Source organism: Erpetoichthys calabaricus, chromosome 5, assembly GCF_900747795.2.
Source record: "Erpetoichthys calabaricus chromosome 5, fErpCal1.3, whole genome shotgun sequence".
Lineage (NCBI taxonomy): Eukaryota > Metazoa > Chordata > Cladistia > Polypteriformes > Polypteridae > Erpetoichthys > Erpetoichthys calabaricus.
The window spans coordinates 244871782-244898220 of record NC_041398.2 but is presented as its reverse complement, the minus strand read 5'-3'; the positions used below and the strand labels follow the sequence as shown (position 1 = coordinate 244898220).

The window sequence follows — 26439 nt, the reverse complement described above, 5'->3', positions numbered from 1 at the left end:
ACACACACACACACACACACAATCACCGATTCTTCGAAAGGTGGGAGGAAAACCAAAGTCCCCAGAGAGAAGGCTACCTGGACATCAACAGGCTACTGGGTTTGACCTCAGGACACCAACTGGCGTGCTGCCCCTGCGTGCGAAATTAGAAGCAGATTGATGAAGTTAAAAGAATCAAATGCTGCTCAGTCACACAGATGTCCTCCTCCTCCAGACCCTCGTGTGTTTCGTGTCACAACGTCCTACCAACATGTAATGCAGGAGGAGAAGCCCCAAGGATGCTGCAACGTTTCTCTTAAAAAGACGTCAAAACACACAAGTGAGAAACGTAACAAGATGGCGGGCACTGCATTGAAGGCTTTAGGCGGACAGTTCAGATCCCACTACTGACACCAGTGTGCCATTCTGAGTACGTCACATGGGCTGCCTGGAATAACAAAAGAAAGAATTGTATATGAAATGTTGTAGGGTGCCGTGGATGAATAAAAGCCTCAAATAAATCACTAAATGTAAATGTAAAGGGGTCAGTCGTCAGCCACGGCGTCATGTGGGCCTCCTTGTGAACGGACTGCTGGTTAGGAAGAGAAACGCAACACAAAATAACGCAACGACAACAAAGGAATAACTCGACACCTCCTAATAAAAACAACAGAAAACAGATCACCACAAACAAACCAAAAATACAGAATAACACAACAAAAACACAACATGAAATAACATTACAAAAACCACAACAGCATCAAAACACAACCCGGCAGCTGGCATAACACACTAACACAACACAAAAGTGAGCCAGAATACAGCATCATGGCACAAAATAAGAGAAAACCACAAAATCAAATGATAAAAACAACACAACTGGCATAACACAATAACATAAAATCATACAACTCAATAAAAACAACGAATACACAACACGATACAATCCCAGCATAACTCACTAAAACTACACAATAAAAACACAACGACATAACAAAAACACAACACTGCAGCTGGCATAACACACTACGACACCACAAAATCATACAACTCAATAAAAACACAAAACTAACACAGCAGCACAACACAATATCACAGCGTAATGAAAAAAACAACACAACCAGCATAACACACAAAAAACAACACAATAAAAACACAACAACTTAACAAAACCACAGCCTCATAACTGGCATGGCACACTGTAACACAACACAAAAGCAAACATAAAATAAGACGATACAACAACACAGCAACAGAGTAACATCACAACACTAACCATGTGGATGCCACACGGGTTGGACGGACCTCCCATTAGTGAGAAGAGAAGGAGCCAGACCCAGACGTGAAGGCTGGAGGAGATGGATGGACAACCCACCGGAAGTGGGAGATATTGCTGGGGACTTTTTATCCCTCTGAGGCTGGGGGTCTGCACTGGCAATCAGAAGGTTGCCGGTTCGAATCCTGTAAATGCCAATAGGGACTCTGCTCTGTTGGGCCCTTCAGCAAGAAGGCCCTTAACCTGCAATTGCTGAGCGCTTTGAGTAGTGAGAAAAGCGCTATAGAAATGCAAAGAATTATTATTATTATTATTATTATTCCCCCAGAACAGTTGATGGCAGCAGCCCTACATATCGGTGCTCATGGGGAATGCTGGGAGTTGTAGTCTGGCAATACAACCCTGCTGGGTGCCGCAAGGGGGCGCTATAGGGAGATGAGCTCCCTAATAAGTGGGACTTTCGTACGACCCAGAAGTGCTTCCATCGGGCAGTAGGCCTGGCACTGGAAGTCCTCCTGGGCCGCACTCCCTTATTCAGATGTGTCTGAGCTGGGAGGACGTGGAGCAACACTCGACTGGAGGAACTGGGAAGAGGAATTGTGTTTTGTGGAGAGAGACAACCTGCCTTTGTGCTTGTGTTGTAACGGCCGACCCCTTACCCAGCCGGCAGCTACACCTCCAAGCCCTGTGGCCTGGATAAATTACTGAGCTGAATCTAAATAACAAGCCGTACCTCTAACAAATGAAAATTTTCCACACAATCAACGGTTTAATCAAGCACGCAAAAAACAGATGATATGTAAAAATAGGTAATTAATGATATTAAATGAGCAATAACAAGAAAAAAGATGCACAATAAATATATATATATATATATACAGTATATATCCCTCCACCAAAGCAACAACGCCATATATATATATATATATATATATATACAGTATATATACACACACACACACACAATAAACCCTCCCTTGCCCCTGTAACATATAACAAACAACACAAATAACATAAAATGAATGATATACGAAATGATTGTGAACTTGAGTCCAGTTATAAAAACTGTCCTGAATACGGTCGACTGAACTAGCGATAATTGAGTCGCTTGATTTTCCTGGAACAAAATGGAGCAGCCTCACCGTGAATCCTCAGCGCGTGGTGGATGATGAAGTCCGACCCCGGGGTCTCTCGTGATGAGGGTATTAAAGTAAGTCCGGCGGATTGAAAAACAAACTGGGATGAAAATGCGCCATGTGGAATACAGCAGGTACAGATGGCTCGTGGTCGTGAAAATGAAAAAGTCTCCTTCTCTCCTCTCCTTCCTCCCTTTCTGTTCCCTCCCGATTGCTTAAAAAGTCCTGCGATGGATGTAATTGATTAATAGCAAACAGGATTGAGGCTGCGGTCTCCTCCTATCATCCGTTCCCCCTTTACAGGGACGACATTCACCGACACACAAAGAGCAAACGGGACGATGGAAACAAGACGCACGTGGTACTAACACTGACAGCACTATTACTACTATGTAGCCCCGTTACGGTGTTACTTTGTGGAAGTGAATTTAATAAACCTTTCATTATTTGAACCTGGGACTCTTTGTGTGTTCGTGTTCAGGGGTACACCGATGCCCCCGGTTTCCATCACAACCAATACACCACAACTGGAACACCACACTACAAAACATAACAAAAAAACAAAAAGAAAAATCACATTCACAACACAGCTGGCATAACGCACTACAACACCACAAAATGATACAACTCAATAAAAACAACACAAAATAATAAAACGCAACACAGCAACATAACTCAAAATCATCACAGCATAATGAAAAAAACAAGATAAAACAATACAGCGGAACCAGCATACACAACAACATGACAAAAAAACAACACAGCAACATACAACAACACAAAGACAAGACAACACAACACAACATAATAACACATCTAAACACACAATAAAAACACAAAGCAATACACCACAACTGGCATCACACACTAAAACACCGCACAACACCACAAGCCAGCCCAAAATAGTAACACAATACAACAAAACTGGCCTCAAACAACACGGCGTAGCAAAATAATACAACAGAACAGGACCAGCGCACTGCAGCATGGCAGACCGACAGCACAGCACACTGTCACCTACAAGAGCACAACATAACAAACACACGACTTGGCACAACAACATAAGCACCTCCAGAGTTCCAAAGAGAATCTCAAATTAAAGCAATCAGACGGAGAGGAACGTAAGAAGTGCCTCATAATCGGAGATGACATTGAGATCCATCACTGTGACCTCGGGTTCAAACAACAACTGAAGTGATGGATGCCTGGGGATTCTACAACAACAAAGCAATTCCAGGTCTGAGTCAGCGCCGTGCAGTGCAGTATTTGGTGTAGGGCGGCACGGTGGCACAGTGGGTAGCGCTGCTGCCTCGCAGTAAGGAGATCCTGTGGTTTGCTTCCCCAGGTCCTCCCTGCGTGGAGTTTGCATGTTCTCCCCGTGTCTGCGTGGGTTTCCTCCCACAGTCCAAAGACATGCAGGTTTTTGTTTTTTTTGTTCTTTATTTCCATCCATCCATTTTCTAACCCGCTGAATCTGAACACAGGGTCACGGGGGTCTGCTGGAGCCAATCCCAGCCAACGCAGGGCACAAGGCAGGAAACAAACCCTGGGCAGGGCGCCAACCCACCGCAGGGCACACACACACACACACCAGGGCCAATTTAGGATCACCAATACACCTAACCTGCATGTCTTTGGACTGTGGGAGGAAACCGGAGCGCCTGGAGGAAACCCACGCAGACACGGGGAGAACATGCAAACTCCACGCAGGGAGGACCTGGGAAGCGAACCCAAGTCTCCAGATCTCCCAACTGCGAGGCAGCAGCGCTACCCACTGCGCCACTGTGCTGCCCTGTTCAAAGGTAAACATCCATCCATCCATTTTCCAACCCGCTGAATCCAAAGGGTCACGGGGGTCTGCTGGAGCCAATCCCGGACAACACAGGGCACAAGGCAGGAACCAATCCCGGGCAGGGTGCCAATCCACCGCAGGACACACACAAACACACCAAGCACAATTTAGGATCGCCACTCTACCTAACTGCATGTCTTTGGACTGTGGGAAGAAACCCACGCAGACACGGGGAGAACATGCAAACTCCACACAGGGAGGACCCGGGAAATGAACCACAGGTCCCCAGGTCTCCCGACTGCGAGGCAGCAGCGCTACCACTGTGCCGCCCTTGTTCTTTATTTTGCCTTATACAATTTCTTGTATTAGGAATTTGTTCGTTTTCCCATACCGCTTGGGGTCAGCCATTGTACAGCACCCCTGGAGCAATTACAGGTTAAGGGTCTTACTGAAGGGCCTGGCAGAGTAGGATCTCTTTTGGCAGTGATGGGGATTTGAACCGGCAACCTTCTGGATACCAGCACAGATCCTTAGCCTCAGAGTTAGGTGCATTGGCGATCCTAAATTGTCCCTAGTGTGTGCTTGGTGTGTGTGTGTGTGCCCTGTGCTGGGCTGGTGGCCTGCCCGGGATTTGTTCCTTCCTTGCGCCCTATGTTGGCTGGGATTGGCTCCAGCAGACCCCCGTGACCCTGTAGTTAGGATATAGCGGGTTGGATGATGGATGGATGTTTGGTCTAACTAGGAGTTTGTGGCCATCAGTCAGCCATAAGTGACCAGTGAAGCTGAATGCTGTAAGTAAAGTCAAGTCTGCTGTCTGAAGCTGTGGATGGGAGGAGATGCCACAATGGCCTCCTCTCCTGTGTGACGGCCCTCCACCAGAAGAGCAGCAGCACGAGTGGCACGGGGGTCTTCCTGAGTGTGATGACCGCTGTCTGTCTTGGTGTTTACACGCATTACGACTTCTTTGTGTTTCTTGTTGTTCCTCTTGACAGGTCGGCCCTCATATTTACATGTTAAACCCACTTGATCCAATGACATAAATACGTGCTGTACGGCCAAACTGGGATGTTACTGGTGAAGGTTCACTGCGGCGCAGTAGCTGCTGGCAAAAACACTAACTGACTGCAATCAAATGGAAGGACAAGAAAAGCACTGGCCCCCTAAGCACGGCTCACAATGCAGCAATCCCACCCCAGCACTTTTAAGTCAGTGTGTAACCGATGTTCTGTACTACTTGAAACTGGAAAAAATGAAATTCTTACTTAGAGGATCTGTTCAAAACTATTTTTTTGTTTTAAATATGGCAGGATCTAATCAATAATACTTTAGGATAAGCACCCGTTTCGGGGAAAAGGATCCCCTTCTTTTCTTGCTCCCTTTATTGAGTAGCTGCGGTTGCTGACTCCTCTCTCTTTCTGTTGGGTTGGAGTCGAATTTTGCTTTGATTTGTTAAATTTGTCTTGACTGTATTTCTAATCAAATCATATATATATATATATATATATATATATATATATATATATATATATATATATATATAAAAGCAACTCTCAAATAAGGCTGCAGTAAAGGCGCAAGGTGTCTGCCGGAGATCCCCTATAGCAGGGCGGCCTTAGGCACGTGCAAGTGCACAGGGCCGCCACGCCAATATATATTGAATATAAAACAGAAAGAGAAAATAACGACACAGCTGACGGCGATGTGGCCGAAAAACATCGTGTTTCTTGTTAATTAGCACGCTGTATTTACTAATGTCGCTCGAGTCGGAGCAGTAAGCTGCAGTATATGTAGTATTATAACGTTCTGCCGTAATGAGAATATCACGGGCCGCCACGTGGTTTTCAAGTTACGGACATGCGCATATAGAAGCGAAGCAGTGCAAGTGGTCTTATACAAGTTAATAGAGCCGCCCCTGCCTATAGTATGCAGTTATACTAACCAAAATTAAAAAGACATTAATAAATCCATACGATTGTATGTAATACAAATTATATTTGGTATTTTGTCTCTAGATTTTTAGCTTACATGTTGTCTGCGAGTTTCTGCGATCTTTCCCATTAAATTGTTCACGGCTAACTCGCACAAACACATAACCGCGAATGCTAAATTCGGGACTCTGAATATCCGAAAATCTCAACAAGTACTTCTGGTCCCAGGCATTTCAGAGTTGGGATACTCAGTCTGGAGTGACGTGCGTATTTATTGCCGAATTTTAACGTCATCCCGACTGTCATGAGGCCAAAATGCGTGTAGCGCGCGTTCTTTGGCTTGTAGTGCACGTGACTGACGACGCAACCAACAAAGCGTCCTCAGTGGAGCAAGTGGCGCGCTCTTGGCTGCAATGGTTTCTGTCAACCAGCAGATGTCGCTCTTTCCGCAGCACCGAAACTTCAGATCTGTTCATTCAGCACAATCGGAAAAAGCCTTAAAAGGTCCAGGGGGGCTTCGTCTGCCCATCGCTGCGGGACAAGCATGCTTAGATGCAGGATGTGCAACCGTAAAATGACAATTTCATTCTTTTGCAGATGAACGTAATGGAGCACCTTAAACCAATTTGCGTCTTGTGACTACACACATATATTCTAAAACGGCGGATACCGAGTCGGTTTAAGAAGAAAAAAGGCAAAAACGTGTTAATGATATTCAGCCATTTTATAAGGAGACCGGCTGCGCAAGTCTCTCCGCTGCTCGTCCTCATCGACTGCAGGGCCTGCGGGGATGGACCTGAGTGGCCAGTCGGCCCAAGTCACCTGACCTTACCTGTGCTAAGTGGTCCCCGCACGGCCTAATGAACTGACAGACGAGCAGTTCGATCTCCTAGGAGCTGTAAGAGCCTGCAGTAGCAGGAAAAAGACCAGCGGTTAAAAATGGAGAAAATCACCACTATGGAATAGGTAGGCAGACATAAAAAAAAAGATACTGTACTACATGGGGTCAAAAAAAAAAAAAAAAAAAAAAAGACACTGTATATGATAAAATATAGCACTATATACATGTATGAAAAGCCCTATTTAAAACAGAAAAAAATATAAGCAAAACTATACAACAAACAAAGTCACTATATAAGCTGTAAAAAGGTGCTATATCATAGACACAGATACTGTAAGTAAATAATAAATAGGTAAACAGTCTGATAGATGGTTAGATTTGAAAGGCACTATATAAGACGTGTCTGACAGGTGGATGATATAAAAGGCTCTATATACTGCATAGGGGCAGATTTAAAACACGCTGTATAACAGATGTGAAATTCACCCTACAAGTAATACTTAATTATAAAAGCACTATAATAAATTCCAAAAAGAAAAGGCACTATATGATACATATTTCAAAAATCACTATATAATAATAGATATAAAAAAACATACCTAAAAAAGATAAATATAAAAACTGTATATACGCCACTGTATAGCTATTAAAGGCACTATATAATAGACAGTTATATAATAAAAAGCACTAAATATAAAAAGTCCTACTTAAAACAGGGAAAATATAAAAAAACGTTATATAACAAAGATATAAAGTCACTATATAAGCTGTAAAAGGCGCCATGTGAGAGACACATGGATTAGAAAGGCACTATATAATACACGAGTAGACATTCTGACGGGTAGTTAGATTTGAAAGGCACTACGTAATTGTTAACTAGAAAAAGCACTATATAACAGGTGGATGATGTAAAAGGCACTATATACTGCATTGGGGCAGATTTAAAAACACTACATAATAGACATGAGAGTTACTATTTACAGTAATACTTCATGATAAAAGCACTGTAATAAATTACAAAAATAAACGCACTATATAATGTACAGATTTCAAAATCAGTATATAATACTGATATAAAAAACCCTATTTAAAAAGAAAAGTATAAAAACTATATAAGTTATTACTTAAGCTATAAAAGACACTTTGGTATGAAAGTGTATAATACTTGGTTAGACACAGATTTGAAAGGCACTATATAACAGGCAGCTATAATGGATGAGCATTGGCTAACATGTGGATGGATATAAAATGGACTACAGACTTCACTGGGGTAGATGTTAAGAACACTAAACACCAGAGATGAAAGTTGCACGTTGGAGGATCTCCACGCGGGCTCCGTTGAGGTATGCAGTAACCCACGGGATAGAGAGGGGGCGCTGTCGCTAACATTGCCTTCTCCTTCTCTCCCTGCAGCATCAGGGAACCGCCCAGTAAGATCACTTAGCCCCGCCCCTTTCCACCACAATAACAAACCCTGGTGCCCATAAGGAGGCGTCTTTTGCGAGCAGAGCGTTCCGCCTGGTGGATCTCCTGATTCTGCGGCGACTCCGTTTGTTTCATTACGCCTGAGGGTGAGAAGTATAAATGTCAAGGGGCGTTATTTCTGTTGGGCATTTTCGTTAATTAAACGGGACGACCCGGTTGGGGTTCCAGCTTTTCTTCTTTGTGACCTGTACTTCCTGCATCCAGCTACACTATGTAGTAATTAACGATAAAAGCGCTACAATAAATAGTTATAGATGGGCACTGGCTTTAAAAGAACTATTAACTATAGATATGAAAAGCCCCATTTAAAACAGATAAATATAAAAAAAACTGCATATATCAAATATAAATATCACTAAATAAGCTATAAAAGGCACTATATAATAGAAACACGGACATGAAGGACGCTATATAATACATGTTTAGACAGAGGCTATACTTGAAAGGCACAATATAATAGATATAAAGGGCTCTATATAAGAGATCAAGTTATAAAAGGCAAAGAGACAGACATGAAAGTAGTATGTGTTAGACAGCTAAGAAACGTGGATATGAAAGGCACTATAAAATAGTTAGACAGTCTGAATAATACAGTTAGAGAGAAAGGTAAATATGAAAAGTATTCTGTAAGACAAAGTTAGAGAAAGACAAGTATAGAGATTTGAAAGGCACTATATAACAGAGAGCTGACCTGTGGGCAGTTTTTAAAATGCACCATAATAGTGTGTGTGTGTGTGTGTCCAGAGCCCCGCGACCGTCAAGAATGAGCCGCACAGACGCTGCCTTTTGTTTCTTTTTTCAAGAGTAGGCTTTTACTTACAAGTCTTGTTACACTGAGAACTGGCACAAACAATAAATTGATGACAAAAAAAAAATATTTTCACAAACAACCCTGTACAGTCTGAAGATTAAACGTAAAAAACAAAAAAAAAATATTTATAATACATAACATTTGACTGTGCAAAAAGGTTAAGTCTCAATGACATAAAAAAATCACAATACAAATCAAAAGTATTTCTGGTGCTTCCTTGGAGTTAAGAATTCAAAACGGCAAACGTAAAACGAACCGAAACGCAAAGTGGGGGGGGGGGGGGGCACTGTTGAAATGATGCAAAATATACGGCAAATTATGGAGCCCCGACATAATCCAAAAACCAAATCATCGCCGTACGTGTCTGCTGAAGTGCTAAGAAGTCGAGTATGCAGTGTCATGCAGCGGGGTGCGAGCTTAAGGGGGCTGCAGAGTACGCACGTCAGTCACAGCAAGTGCTTGGCAATGCCCGCCTTTCCTGGTTACCTCTTTTTACTGAGCAGTAAAGGTGCAGTTTTATTATTATTTTATTTTTTTTTGTAATGAACAAGGCATGGGGTATGAAGGGCTTTAAGAGACAAGTTTGAAGAGAGACCACCGAGACGCCTTGCTTCCATTAGGAGGTGCTAGAGTGCAGTACAAGCCAATCTGAAGTACACAAAATAAATAAGAAAAGGAGAAGTGCAAAGTCAAACGAGTTCTTACTTTAATGAATGGATCAAGTGGCAAGACCACCCAATAAGGCCTCTTCTTCTGAAAACCCCTTTAGACTTCACTGGGAATCTGGGATTTTAGTTTTATTAATAGAACGGGGTGGGAGGGCAGCACTGTGGCACAGTGGGTAGCACTGCCACCTCACTCATTTTCTCCTCTTACATTCCCAGAGACGGGCAGGTTACAGTAACCGTTGTGTATGAGCACAGGGACCCTGCAGTGAATGGGCGTCCCCTCCAGGGTTGTTTCCTACCTTGCACCCAGTAATGCAGGCATAAGCTCTGCCCCCCCCCCCCCCCCAATGTGAAGGATGCGTCACATTATTACATATTTGTATCTCCATTGACTTGCGCCCATTGTTTGCTGGGACAGGCTCCAGCTTCCCTGACACCCTGCTCTGGATAAGCAGGTGTAGAACACGATTTTTATAACCAGTGTCACGGTGGGCCTCCCTCCTGCCTTGTGTCTGATGCTGCCAGATGAGTCGAGTGGATTATGGTGGACACATCTACTTACAGTAAATAAATTCATGGTGGCACGACATTGGCGCTCCAATCCAGCATGACGGGCACCAGCCCTAGACAGGACAGTGGTGACATTCAGGGCACACATTATTTTATAATGCGCTCAGGACCTTATGGCTGTGAACCGGATTAAGCAGGATAGGAAATAAACGGATGGATACATTATGCTGTATAGTTGATTATATATTATATAATACTGTGCTACAACGTGCAGTGTTACTGCCACATAGAATTAGAGTGCATGGATCAAATATCACAGCTGAATGTCACTCATTCAGGGCTTGGGTATCCTCCTCACGTCGGCTTCCCTCGCACATCCTCAAAGACACGCCGCTTAGGTCAACTGGTGATTCCAGATGTTCCGAGTCCGGGGCTTTTACTCACTTAGTGCTCAGTAATGCTGATGTGGGCTCCGGCCCTCCGTCAACTCGGAATTGCATTAAGCGACCTTGCAAATGTTATGTGTTATTGTACTCTTAACACTACGATATCCTCATACACGCTAAACACAGCGGGGGGGCTTCAGCCTATTGCAGACAGGGCACAAATTTAGACGAGGCAAGAGTCCACTGCATTATAATATAATATAAATGTTAGAGGAATTTGATATCCATCTTGTAACATAACTTTGTCAAATACACTTAATCCAATTCAGAGCTACAGGGGGCTACAGCCGATCCTTGAAACACTGGACGCAAAGCAGGACACAAATATAGATGGCCAGCAGTCTTCTGTATTGTATTAAATTATAATAATATATGTGTCAGAGTATTTGGTGAATGACATTATATATTATTTTATATTGTATTACACCATATCTTTCTGTACAGGGTCATGGGGAGCTGCAGCCTACTGCAGAAGCACCGGGCACAGGGCAGGATACAAACTTAGACGAGGCAACAACCTGTGCTATTATTACTGTAATACTATATGTGTTATTGTAAATGATGATCCATACTTTATTAAAAATTCTATTATAACACAGCATTCTCAAATCTACTTAATCCACTTCAGGGTCACAGTGGGGCACAGAGACCACCCTGACAGCACTGGGCAGGCTGCAGCCCCCATTTTTCTATATTCTGTTGTAAGCCCCTCGATTTTCCTTCTATTAAAAGTGCTGTGGTCCCTCGAGTGTCTCTAACTGCCATTACCAAAACACAATGGCACGACCACAGTAATGAAACGGGTGTTATCCATATAGCGCATGCCCACCCATCCACACATGACCCAATGTGTTTAACCCTAATTCGGGGTCAAGGGGAGCCGGAGGCCATTCTAAGCAGCACCGGGTACCCCCGGGTGAGGCGTCCCGCTTGTGTTTCTGAATGTTAGGTGGGTTCAGCCTATTGAAGTGCTACTGGGACATTGGGCCACATTTTTTGTGGAGCTGCCCTTACAGACAAAGATGTACTTCCTCAACCAAAGTAGAAGCAGCTTGTTGGCCCCCCCAACACACTTCCCTAAAAAGGGGGGATCCTCTGCCCGGGTTTTTAGACTGCAGACCATCCAGGTAAGTGCTAAAAACTAAAAAGTGTCGGTGGTGCCGTTGCATGCTCATCATCAGTCACCCTCGTCATGAATATTAAAATATGGAAACCCAGTTTTCTTTCTTTCTTTTTTTCCATTTTTTTTTCTTTTTTAAACTGGACAAATACAAAATAGTGCAAGACTAAAGCACTGTGCAAAACTGCCGTTTTAATTTAGCCTGAGCACAAAAGCCCAGGTTTCCTCTCCCACTAACTTACCTTAGTCTTAAAATTCAAACGTCATGAGACACGGCCCAGAATGGACCGTTCCGGAAGGGGCGGGGCTGAACATATATATTATATACATATGAACTTCTGCGTTTTAAACAGGGGCCTAAAAAGGCTTAAAAAAAGAAAGATCAACAGCAGTTGCTGCACTTGTACCTGTTTTCTTGTTTTTGTTTTTGTTTTTTTTAAGCAGTCCTTGGCTTTTTTGGGTGCAATAACAGCGTTTTAAGGGAAAACTTGGTTTTTCCCTTCTTTTCTAGTGCTTAACGTTTAGCTTGGGGACGTCTTTTAGATCCTCAACAGCAGCTTTCCATTTTCTGCACAGTTCCTTTTCTTTCGCCTGCCATCAGCCTGGTGAGGCAGCAGCATTCAGTTCAACAGCGTCCATCATATGGCAAGCAACATCTCACCGTTTCCAGCAAGGAGGAAATGTAGAAGAGAGGAAGAGATGCCCACCGTAGTGTGCGGTTCAAAGCGACGGACGTTACAGACAAGCTTCAGAAGCCGACTGATGCTAAGTGCTCATGGAAGTCAAAGCGCCTCTCAGACACGGGAAGGTGACAATCATCTCAATGAACGCATGGGCCTTGGAGTCGGCAGGCTCTATGGTTATAGCACCGTATCAAAAGCAGCATGGATTCGGAATACTGGTGAGAATGCGAGGAATTTCACAAATCTTCGTTTTGTAGAGATTTGTTTGAACAGCTTCGAGAGACCCCACTACTAGTGATCCACATTTAGCTTCCTTCATAAGGTGAAAAAGGACCTGTGTGGCAAAATGGGAGTCCATTCCTGGGTTTAAAAAAAAAAAAAATGAACAATGAAATCGAGTCATTGGGTAGTGCTGCTGATTCAACGGGACGAGGCGAATGCAGAAGGAAGCGGCAACGTTTGACCCACGTGGTTCCATTCTTGTAGCTTGCGTTTCTTTTCTTTCCTTTGGCTTGGCTGTCGCTCTGTCCAGAACGTGACCCTAAAAGCTCCCCCTTCTCGGGAGGCATGCAGCGGTTTAAGTGTGGCCGGGATGAAGGATCACGCATTGTCAGCCTTCTCCGTGAGCCCGAGATATGCCAGAAAGGAGTGTTTGAGAGAACTGGGCGCCGGGGAAGGACAGGAAGAGGCAGACTGCCGCCTGAGAAAGGAAGGCATAGAAGGCTGGAATGTGTGGCTGCTCCTGATGCCTAACTGCGTGGCTGGGAAGAGTGTGGTGAGCGGGATGAGATGTGCCAAATCACAGTTCCTGTACTTCTCATAGTGGGAGGAAATGGAGGTACCATTGGCCAGGAGGACTTGGAGGTCCAGGTCCACCTCCTGCTGCTGCCGCTGCTGCTGCTTCCCAGTTACAGAGAGGGCGACCGACTGCAGCGCCTGGGAGGCAGACAAGCTCAAGAGTGGGCTGCTGTTCCTGCTGCTGCCACTGCTGCTCACCAGAAACGCCTCCTTGCTCTTGCGCTGTTGCTCGTCCTCCAGACACTCTCCATTCTGGTGTTTCTTGATGTGGCGGCTGAACACGAAGGGGTGAGTTGTGGTGAACGAGCACTCAGTGCAGCTGAAGGTCTGGCGCGGTGCGTGCTTCAGCTTTTTGTGCAGGTTGAGGTTGTCTTTGCGCTTGCAGCTGTAGCTGCACTGGTCGCAGTGAAAGGGCCGCTCGCCAGTGTGCACGCGGACGTGCTCGATGAGCTTATTGGCGGTCTTGGACAGGTAGCCACACTGCTCACACTTATAGTGGTTGCCAAGCCGGTGCTCGCGGATGTGCATCTCCAGCTCTAGCTGGTTGGACTTCATCGCCTGGCAGATGCGACACTTGTACTCCATCTTATAGTGCGTTTTCAAGTGGCACTCCATTGCGGTGGGCCGGTTAGTTGAGTAGATGCAGAAGGGGCACCTGGGTTTAAAGAAAAAAACATACATAATGATGAGCACATAAGAAAGTGAAATGTGCATAGACAACAAAATTAACATGCACAAGCAGGACCACCACAGGAAATTCATCACGTCGGTCAACACCCTGCCCTTCACCCATCACTCATGTGACCTTTTCATTTAAGGGTTTTGACTGGAGTCGTAAATTGAGTTGCGATTTGGGAATTTAAAAACAAATTACCAAAACGTCTACCAATGTGTTAAATTCATTATAAACTGACAAACTGAAATTCAGTAGACCTGCACCTGAAACAGTTAACTCCTCCTGGATGCTTGTTGGGTGATGGAGTGGCATTTTTAGTCATTTCAAGCACCCGTGATGCAGAATGCAGTGCTGCTCACAGTTTTGGGGAATGGTGAAATTTTCACATCTTCAATTAATTCCCAGAAACCACTGCAAATGTATGCTATTACCAATGGGAGGCAACCTAAGCAGATAATGGCAAAAATCATTAAATATGGCGACCAAGTGAAAGACAGAGCTCAGCTGACATCACCAGGACACACTTCGCTTTGCAATGCTTAGAGTCAAGTCCCTGTGGGAACAGCCAGGAGAGTTCTTCTTTAGCTTACGTTTTAGAGAAGTGGCTTTCTGAGGACCCTTGTAATTCCTGACATCACAGGTTCACGGCTGACCACCAGCAGTTACCACAGTGCAAAATGTCTGACCTGGGATGGATTGTGTTGTGATTCCCTAACAAAACACTTGGCGTAGTCGGCAGGATCAGCACTATGGATAGGTAGAGTGATGAGGTTAGTACTGCACAGTATGGTGGGAGCCGAGGGAGAAAGAGAGAGAGCTCAGTTAACGTTACCAGAAAGTTCTCTGCTTTGCATTGCTTACAGTCAGCCAGGCGAGTTCTCGATTATCTTCTTCTTCTGAGGGCCCTTGTAATCCAGACACAGCAGGTTTGTAGACGACCACCGACAGTCCCCACAATGCAAAATGTGCACCCTGGAATGGATTGTGGTGGGATTCCACAATTATACAACAGGGTTGTGGAAACAGAAATACCCAGTCATGTATTCAGGAGGATTTACACATGTACAGTGTAGTGAAAAAAAAAAAAGCTAAAGTGATGGGAGTTATTGGACTCATTTGCCGAATTTATTAACATACAGAATATTAGTTTTGATCAATTTTAAATATATTATAATATCCAAAAAATATAAAAAGAGTAATTTATATATGCAAATGATTACAATATGTGTTAAAATTGGATTTATAGTTAATGACCACACCTTCACCTCGACTAGGCCTGGTTCCCCTATGGAGAGAGTCATCTGGCTATTTATAAAAACCCTAAATATCAGTAGTCAAGATTTTCAGATGGAGATGTTTTCATTCTCAGCTTATCTTTAAATCTGTTAGCAGGATTGGGGGCAGAGGCAGAGTGTACAATCTTCCCGGTTCCTCCCTGTGTGGATAGCGCTTTGAGTACTGAGAAAAGTGCTATATAAATGTAATGAAATTATTATTATTATGGGATGACAATGTATGGGGCCTTTACAAATATTTGATCTGTTGAACCTCCAAAGTCCATTCCTAAGCTCCTCTCAGAATCTCCGTGGCAGAGATTTCAACCTACAGCCTCGATTGCTTGAACATGTGGCCCACACAAGCCCCTAGACATCACTGACACACAAATCATTTGCATTAGCCTTACTTCTGCACTATATGTTAAGGCATGAAAGCCTCTTGCAATTTCTGTGTGCGTCAGATCAGTTTATTAGAACATCTTATGATGGCTCATGAAGGATTTTAATTGTGTGTGTTTCCCATCACCAGGAACTGTAAAGTGTAGATGGTTAGGAGGCGGAGCATGGAAAAGAGGAGGGGTTATAGCTATCAAGAGGTGGTGCGTTCTACATTCGACAGTCCTGGGTTTCTGTTTATTACAGGGGACAGTCATGTTTGGCCTATATGAAGCAAATGATGTGTGGCTCCAGTGGACTACTGTATATACTCACGTTTAAGTTCTCCCGTGGATAAGTCGGGGCTTGATTTTACCGTATAATTTTTGGTATGTTATAATGTTAAATATGGAAAACTCACGCTATTGGTTCAAGAGATTATGATATGCTAACGCTCACCTGAGCAAGTAACCACAGAGCACACAGCCTTTTTTTCTATGTATTGTGCCTCCGTGAGCACACGGTAATATCCAAACTATTCTGAAGCAACATTTGCACTGTTTTGTGTTTTTTGTATCTCACACCCAAATATACCTTTATCGTAAGAGCATCCCTTATCTACGATGGAACGTTTGATCAGAAGAAAATATGAAGCTGTGAAGTGGCGAAAGAAATTGCTAACTGCGCTACTGCAACAAAATTCGATGTTTCTGAGAAACTGGTGGGAGATTGGAGGAGGCAAGAAGATATTAAAAAAAAAATAAATAAAAATGTGTCATATTTTGAATGGGCGTATACTGTAAGTCGGGGTCAGATGAAATGATTTATTTTTCGGGTTACAAGAGTATGTACAGTAAGTGGCTTGGGGAACAAAACATCGACATTTTGGGTCCATGGCCAGGAAACTCTCCAGACCTTAATCTCATTGAGAACTTGTGGTCAATCCTCAAGTCGCGGGTGGACAAACAAAAACCCACAAATTCTAACAAACTCCAAGCATTGATTATGCAAGAATGGGCTGCCATCAGTCAGAATTTGGCCCAGAAGTTGATTGACAGCATACCAGATCGATTTGCAGAGGTCTTGAAAATACTCCTTGTAAGACACTAAATAATGGATGTCACCTGCCTGCTTTTAGATTTACAGATCCTCAAATTATGACACTATCACCATAAAGCACCTTCACTGTGAAAATTCTTTGTATAAAAGCAAGCAGTATGGTCATATCCAACACAAAATGGTCTCGGAATAACACAGCACCCTGACACAGAAAAAAAAGGCCTCACTGTCAGCAGCCTGGCCCAAAAACTCCAAGGGCAGCCTTCAAGTCCTACACAGAACCAGAATGGTAGCTTTAAATGATCACAAATTTATTAAAGAAGTCATTAAATGATGAAAAGAAGCACAAGAGGGTTACAAGCATATATATGGTAAGTGGCTCGGGGAACAAAACATTGACATTTTGAGTCCATGGCCAGGAAACTCCCCAGACCTTAATCCCATTGAGAACTTGTGGTCAATCCTCAAGTGGCGGGTGGACAAACAAAAAACCCCAAATTCTGACAAACTCCAAGCATTGATTATGCAAGAATGGGCTGCCATCAGTCAGGATTTGGCTTAGAAGTTGACTGACAGCATGCCAGGGCGATTTGCCGAGGTCTTGAAAATAACGACTCCTTGTAAGACACTAAAATAGCTGATGTCACCTGCCTGCTTTTAGATTTACAGACCCTTAAATTATGACACTATCACCATAAAACACCTTCACTTTGAAAATTCTTTGTATAAAAGCAAGCAGTATGGTCATATCCAACACAAAATGGTCTCAGAATAACACAGCACCCTGACACAGGAAAAAAAAGGCCTCACTGTTGGCAGCCTGGCCCCAAACTCCAAGGGCAGCCTTCAAGTCCTACACAGAACCGGAATGGTAGCTTTAAATGATCACAACATTATTAAAGAAGTCATTAAATGATGAAAAGAAGCACAACAAATGGCAAGACAAGAGAAAAAAAGGCAAACATAAAGCAAAAGGATAAACCTAAAAAGGCAACTCAAAGCCCAGTCTGCAATCCAATTGACAGAAATCAAAATACAGAAGCAAAATTCACAGAAAACAGAAATGTAAAACCACAACAATGAGTAGTCCTCACTCTTCAGTCTGAATATAAAGGTTGATGGCGGCCCTTCAAGAGTGATGTCACGGTGACTCTGCTTCTTAACAAATATATGCTATACATCCATCCATTATCCAACCCGCTATATCCTAACTACAGAGTCACGGGGGTCTGCTGGAGCCAATCAGAGCCAACACAGGGCACAAGGCAGGAAACAAACCCCGGGCAGGGTGCCAGCTCACCACAGATAGGCTATACATGAACTTTAAATAATAGTTAAAGAAAACAAACAGCTACATAACAAACACCACACGAAAATTCGAACACAACAGAAACGACAATACAAAGAAAAATGTACTTAAGCCAGGAAACAAACAGTGATGCCCTCTAGTGGCTGTGGTAAGGTAACAGGTTCACTCTTACCACGGACTACCCTCAGTGACACAGCATGGCCCACCAGTACTTATGTACTGTGATGTATTATATTGGTGTGTAGTGCATTCTGGGTGCTCCGGCACATGTACTAAAATACACTGCCTGGCCAAAAAAAAAGTCACACACTCTTAAACTTTTCATAGGGCTACCTTTAGCTTTGATTATGGCACACATTCGCTGTGGTATCATTTTGATAAGCTTATGCAATGTCACAACATTTATTTCCCTTCAGAGTTGCATTAACTTTTCACCAAGATCTTGTACGGATGATGGGAGAGTCGGCCCACAGTGTAAAGTCTTCTCCAGCACATCCAAAAGATTCTCAATGGGGTGAAGGTCTGCACTCTGTGGTGGCCAATCCATGAATGAAAATTATGTCTTGTGCTCCCTGAACCACACTTTCACAATTTGAGCCTGATGAATCCTGGCATTGTCTTCTTGGAATACGCGCCCATGCCACCAGGGAAGAAAAAAAAAAAATCCATTGAAGGAAAAAGCTGGTCATTCAGTACATTCAGGCAGTCAGCTGACCTGTTTTTGGGCACATAACATTGCTGAACTTTGACCTGACTAATTGAAGTAACCGCAGATCAAAACACTGTGCCCACTGCCTTGTACAGTTGGCACTAGGCATGATGGGTGCATCGCTTCATCCGCCTCTCTTCTTACCATGATGTGCCCATCACTCTGGAGCAGGGGAAATCTGGACTCATCAGTCCACATGGCCTTTTTCCATTGCTCCAGAGTCCAATCTTCATGCCTCGTAGCAAACTGAAGTCTTTTTTTTTTCAGATTATCGTCACTGATAAGTGGTTTTCTTAAGACTACACAGCTGTTTAGTCCCGATACCTTGAGTTCTCTTCACATCGTGTATGTGGAAATTCTCTTACTTTCGCTATTAAACAGATCCGTGAGGTTTTCTCTTGATTGTTTACGATTTGATTTCATCATACATTTAAGTGATCGCCGATTACTGACCACAATTCTTAATCTAAGATGATAGTACACGAGTATCCTTCCAGGATTTAATCTTGTTAACCCAATTTTATAGTTCCAGCAATCTCCTTAGTTGTTTTCTTTGCTTGATGCAGGCCAATAATGTGACACTTCTCAAACAGCGAATACAGGATTTGCCTTCTGACATAGTTATTTAAAAAATGAGAAGCTACGCACTGCATCAGTTAGGGTTAAGTAACGTGTTGCCAGCTGAAACATATTAATCACTGCAGTACTCGTATAATGGAAGCCTCTTACCCATTTGCTTAGTTAAATCCAGGTGGTGACTTTCTTTTTGGCCAGGCAATGTATAGTCGTGGCCAAAAGTTTGGAGAATGACACAAGTGTTGATTTTCACAAAGTTTGCTGCTTCAATGTTTTTTAGATCTTTTTGTCAGGTGTTTCTATGGTATACTGAAGTGGAATTACAAGAATGTCAAAAGTTTCAAAGGCTTTTATTGACAATGACATGACGTTTATACAGAGAGTCAGTATTTGCAGTGTTGACCCTTCTTTCTTTTTCAAGACATCTGCAATTCGTCCTGGCATGTTGACCATCAACTTCTGGGCCCAATCCTGACCGATGGCAGCCGCCCACTCTTGTATAATCAATGCTTGGAGTTTGTCAGAATTGGTGGGTTTTTGTTTGTCCACCCGCCTCTTGACCACAAGTTCTCAATGGGATTAAAGGTCTGGGGAGTTTCCTGGCCATGGACCCAAAATTTCAATGTTTTGTTCACCAAGCCACTCAGTTATCACTTTTTCCTTATTGCCCGGTGCTCCATCCTGCTGGAAAAGTCATTGTTAGTCACCAAACTATTCTTGGATGGTTGGGAGAAGTTGCTCTCGGAGGATGTTTTGGTTTTTTAATAATAATAATAATAATAATAATAATTCAGTACATTTACTAAAAATACACTGCCTGGCTAAAAAAAAAGTCACACACTCTTAACTTTTCATAGGGCTACCTTTAGCTTTGATTATGGCACACATTCGCTGTGGTATCATTTTGATAAGCTTATGCAATGTCACAACATTTATTTCCCTTCAGAGTTGCATTAACTTTTCACCAAGATCTTGTACTGATGATGGGAGAGTCGGCCCACAGTGTAAAGTCTTCTCCAGCACATCCAAAAGATTCTCAATGGGGTGAAGGTCTGCACTCTGTGGTGGCCAATCCATGAGTGAAAATGATGTTAAATCCAGGTAATCCAGTAATCCCTCGCTATATCGCGCTTCGCCTTTCGCGGCTTCACTCCATCGCGGATTTTATATGTAAGCATATTTAAATATATATCGCGGATTTTTCGCTGCTTCGCGGGTTTCTGCGGACAATGGGTCTTTTAATTTCTGGTACATGCTTCCTCAGTTGGTTTGCCCAGTTGATTTCATACAAGGGACGCTATTGGCAGATGGCTGAGAAGCTACCCAGCTTACTTTTCTCTTTCTTTTGCGCTGACTTTCTCTGATCCTGACGTAGGGGGATTGAGCAGGGGGGCTGTTCGCACACCTAGACGATACGGACGCTCATCTAAAAATGCTGAAAGATTATCTTCACGTTGTGATCTTTTGTGCAGCTGCTTCCTGAAACGACATGCTGCACGGTGCTTCGCATACTTAAAAGCTTGAAGGGCACGTATTGATTTTTGATTGAAAAACAAACTCTGTCTCACTTTGTCTGCTCCTGACGGAGGGGGTGTGAGCTGCCGCCTTCAACAGCTTTGTGCCGCTGTGCTTCGCATACTTAAAAGAAAAACAGCTCTATTGATCTGTTTGCTTTTCTCTCTATCTCTGTGACAGTCACTGCTCCTGACAAGCACTCCTTTGAAGAGGAAGATATGTTTGCATTCTTTTAATTGTGAGACGGAACTGTCATCTCTGTCTTGTCATGGAGCACAGTTTAAACTTTTGAAAAAGAGACAAATGTTTGTTTGCAGTGTTTGAATAACGTTCCTGTCTCTCTACAACCTCCTGTGTTTCTGCGCAAATCTGTGACCCAAGCATGACAATATAAAAATAACCATATAAACATATGGTTTCTACTTCGCGGATTTTCTTATTTCGCGGGTGGCTCTGGAACGCAACCCCCGCGATGGAGGAGGGATTACTGTATAGCGCTTTTCTCAGTACTCAAAGCGCTATCCACACAGGGAGGAACCGGGAGGTGAACCCACAATCTTCCACAGTCTCCTTACTGCAAAGCAGCAGCACTACCACTGCGCCTTTATTTACAATTGTGAGTGAGCCCACTGTCTTGGCTGAGAAGCATCTTATATCTAAAGCTCAATGTGTGTCTTTGTTTCTTATATAATTCTACACTCTTGGCCCAATCTCAAAAACATTTTGCATGCATATCTCTCTTTGTCAGGAAGAGACTACTTTGGATCCTCAAATGTTGACTCTGGGCGTACCTTTCCTTTTTACGATGGTGAGTTTTAAGGACGGTACCTTTTCCAAGGTTTTGATCCCCGAGATACATTTATTCCAGGGCTTAAAATCTGGGTGATGCACCATCTTATATTTGAGCAACGTGATTTGTCACACATAATCATTGCCTGAGGAACAAATATTTCTTTTTGAGTTTTATCAGTATTTATTAATGGTTTTTTTTTGGTCAAAACTATGCCACCTGAGAAAAGGATTGCAACTGGCTAAGTGTCTTCTGCTGCCAAACAGAAATGAGAGAGTCCTGCCTTAAAATGACTTACCGGGTGCAGCCACCAGATTAGAATAAAGTTTACATGAAAACATTTTTAAAAAATTTAAATTAAATAAAAAAAAATTATGCCATCATTTCCCATGGTGTACAAAGGGGACTGGTCCTGGTAAACAGTGGCTAGTCCATCCATCCATCCATCCATTTTCCAATCCGCTGAATCCGAACACAGGGTCACAGGGGTCTGCTGGAGCCAATCCCAGCCAACACAGGGCACAAGGCAGGAACCAATCCCGGGCAGGGGTGCCAACCCACCGCAGGACACACACAAACACACCCAGCACACACTAGGGCCAATTTAGAATCGCCAATCCACCTAACCTGCATGTCTTTGGACTGTGGGAGGAAACTGGAGCTCCCGGAGGAAACCCACGCAGACACGGGGAGAACATGCAAACTCCACACAGGGAGGACCCGGGAAGTGAACCCAGGTCCCCAGGTCTCCAAACTGCGAGGCAGCAGCGCTACCCACTGTGCCACCGTGACGCCCACAGTGGCTAGTCAAGAATGAATTTGCAAAGGCATATTGTTCTCTAGTATTGCAAATTTAGTGGTATCATGATGTGGGCTGTGCAGTGTTTGACATCTGTGTTAACTTGGTTCTGTAACATGAAACTTTTATGATGAAGTGTTAAGTTCTAGCAACTTGTAATTCATGTATTTTAGCACAAAGAAGTAAAAAAAAAAAATCAGCACTATGCAAAATGCCTGTCAGATTCAGCCTTGGAGTTTTTGGACACCCCCATATCTGATGTACTGGAAATTGAAGAAAATGTCATTTTTCTCCACTAAAACACCTGCTGCCAATGAAAGAATGATTGCTGTGCTAAATGTCATGGCAAACAGACATGCAAATTTGAGATTTTCTGGAACATGAAAGAACCTGTACAGTCATTCATGTGGTCATAGCTGGAAAGGCAGTCCCTCATGAAATGACACTTCAGCGACCGGTAGAGACTACAACTGCAGTATGCATGCAGATAACTGTAATTAAAATGTAAACAAGAAGTGCCCAAAAAAGGAAACAGGATGTATAATTACGGTACCAGTAATGATCAAACAGCAGGTAAGATCTTCTTTGCCATGCCAGGACTGGATGCCACTCACGAATGTATTTCAAAAAAAAGTGTCGGGATCAGTTTTCTTAGCTCTTTTTCTGCTTCCTCCATAGACGTAAAAATGCACAGCTTGCCCTTGAATGTCCACTTTCAGTTGGGCAGGGTACAAGAGGCTGTATCTGATCTTGGCTTTCTGTAAGTGCCATTTAATGTTGTAAAGTGTGGCACGTTTAGTAGCATTTGAGAGTGAGAAATCAGGGAAAATCCGAATGTGGTTATTTTCAAATATAATCTCGTTTCTGTCCGAGAAGTAACATGTAATTTAAATTGTAATTTTTCAAAATGTACGATGAGAGTCCTAGGTTTTGAGGTATTCGATCCACGTATGTGGTAAGCTGCTGCTATCTCGGTGTCCCATTATTTTAGAGAATAGTTCATTGTTCACGAATTTCACTGGGTTTGGACTTTCACAATTCTCAGGGAGAACTTCGATTCTAATATTATTCCTTTTGCATCTATCTTCCAGTGCAGCAAGTCTGTCTCTGAGTACTTTACATTTGGAATTTGCAGCTGTTCCTTTTCCGTCAGTGGTAGATGGCAGTTGTGAACATTTGCTTAACGTCTTCCAACTGAACAACAGCAGTATGAATGGAGCATGTCAGGGCAGGAGTCAGACCATGAGACAGCCCACGGGTTTTGGTGGAAAGTGAGCCGTCAGTGACAAGATGGGCAACTCATCTTTTTACAAAGTTTCTGCATACTGTAGCAGTGCTACTTAAAATAGCCTACAACTCCCAGCAGCTCCAGTGGTATTACACTATTGGGCAGATTCGTAGGGAGCAGGGGTGGCTGGGAAGAAGATCAATTATGTGGGATCTTTAAAAAGGGAGCCAAAAAGACACAGAGAGGAATTGCAATCATCTACTCATTACACACGACACTGGATTACAAGAACCACACCCTTGGATTGCTTGTTGGTGTAGATTTGTCCTGGTCGGCATTGTCTGGGGTGCACTCCCAATCACCACAAATCTTCACGTTGCAACAGGAACCTGGTAGGACAAAACCTTTCATTTCCTTCATAGGGCTGTTCACAGGAATTTTTAATTCCACCTTCCATCGTCATGTGCTTCTCCTATACTGGACTGTGTTGGACTTTGTTGTTAGTGTTTATTGTGTACAGTGCAGTGAATATAAATAGTTATCACTGTCAGGAAACTGGGGAGGGCTTTTATGCATGCGTTTTTGTGCAATATTGTGTTTGTCCTCTTCATTATTTGATTAATATATTCTTTATTATTTATCTAACTATTCACTGAGGTGTTAATCAGTGTTTCTCTGTGTGGGTGTGTGTGCTCCTGGGCTCCCCGCAATAAAATGAACAAATCACAGCCTTCAGATGCTGTGAATCTTAGCGTCCCCGTGACTCAAGTAATAAAAGTAGATGCAGGGCACCTGGTATGGGGAGATGTGTCACTTTTTTCCTCACAGGATTAGCAGGTGGGGACACATCCAACAGACAACATCACAGCGAGATTAACGTGTTTTTGGTTGCTAAGTCGCATCAACCGAGGTGTATCAAAAGCCCATTGAGGCATTCCTTGTGAAATTTTGGGCTATAAAAGAAATAAATTGTAGTTGTTGTCAGCCTCTATGTACCTAAGATACATTTGAGGACCAAGGTGTGCCAGCCTTTAGTGTCTAGGCCAGTGGTTCCCACCTCCGTGGATGCAGGTTTCAGCCAGCTTTTGTTTTTAGTTGTACTGCTAGTGTAAATAAGTGAGCTGTTATTTCCGTTTTGGGGTCAATGTAGAAATTAGAAAAGTATGTTTGGTACATTTTTATTAAGTTGGACTAAGCAGTTATATGGAGATACTGTAGTTTTACTTTTTAACAATATTTTTCTCCGGTCTTCATTCTGCTTTCCAGGCGTTCTTGTTATTTAATCCACGATTTACTAATTAGGGGGTCCGACACTGAAGTGGTTGCAGCCTTTCATCATTCAGTGTCATCTGCCCGGGTGTCTGCTCTGCTTGTTCTTAATTGTCATTAATAGGAGACAATGAAGGGAGAAAACTACACAGAAAAAGGATAAAATAATGAACCAATGAGAGTTAAGCATTTAAAGCTGTAACAAAAATAGAAATGTTTCTAAAAAAAATGTCTTACAAATGTAAAAATTAAACTGTTGTGCTTTTCTGAAAGCAGAATAAGAAAAACAAGACCAGCTGATTAAATGAGATCCATTATTATCACTGATTATGAATCTGGTAGGAACTAAAACCTGCAGCCACAGGGGGTCTGAGTTTGGGCACCACCGGTCTCGGTCACATTCATGGACACCCATGAGACCCTACGTGGAGTACTAAGGAGTGATAGACGGTGTGTGCATCACCCATGACACTGGACAGCACATTCTCCCCCCCCCCCCCCCCCCAAAGGTTTTGCATTCTGAAAATTTTGCTGATTATTATATATAGTTTCAAGCTGAACACAAATATAATTTCGGACTGACTAACTTTTTAAGTCAAGTAATTTATTATCTATGTATGCGGCATATAAGCTGATTTCTGTCCATCTGGCAGTTATACTCTCAGTGTTAACATTCATGACGTTCCTGCTGTTTAAATGTGCTTTGCAATGCATATAATAATAAAACGTATAGCATTTTCATTCCAACAGATGGTGCATCACAAACATAAATTCAGGTGAGAATCCAATACCAAATAAGGTAAAATTGAAGCAAAAGACAAACTGACATTATAATTTACTAGAAAAAACATTAAACACAAAAAAAGATTAAAATTTAATTTGATTTTACTTTGATAGAGGGAGTAATAATCCTATTCGAGTCTATTAAACTTTCTAATGATTTGTCCTCGTTAATGTAGCAAAATGACAGCAAGAAAAAAAAACAGCGTAAATAAATATATAACAATTTCCATTAACATCTATAAACAGGACCTGAGTTTAAGACCCCTGCGGTCAGACCATCAGCTACTTCCCTCTGTGTAACAGTTAATTGACTCCAGTGAGATTTGCACGTCTTCCCTCAGCCCTTTTTTATTTCCCATATTTTCCCCAAGGGAAAATACTGGAAGGAAATAATAAGAGGTATTGGAACTTCATTGATTTAGGGAAAGCTTTGGACCGAGTGCCAGGTGAGGTGTTGTATTGGAGTTTAAGAAGAAAAGGAATTTCAGAAGAAATGAATTTGGGTTGTCAAAGCTATGTATGGAGGAGCTAGTATGTCAGTCAGCAGTGCAAATGGAAAACATGGCATTCTTTGAAATCCAGGTTGGTATACATCAGGGGT

At 42.9% G+C, this 26439-nt stretch overlaps 1 protein-coding gene across 3 annotated transcripts in view; it reads right to left on the bottom strand.

Moving 5' to 3' along the window:
- Nucleotides 1-11452: 11452 nt before the first annotated feature.
- The window catches only part of znf827 (zinc finger protein 827), a 227094-nt gene continuing 212107 nt past the window's right edge, over nt 11453-26439 (bottom strand). For all 3 annotated transcript variants that reach the window (XM_051928105.1, XM_028802722.2, XM_051928106.1), the window contains one exon: nt 11453-14128. In XM_051928105.1, coding sequence (XP_051784065.1) covers nt 13276-14128 — 853 coding nt within the window. In that variant the 3' untranslated portion in view covers nt 11453-13275. The remainder of the gene's footprint in view (nt 14129-26439) is intronic.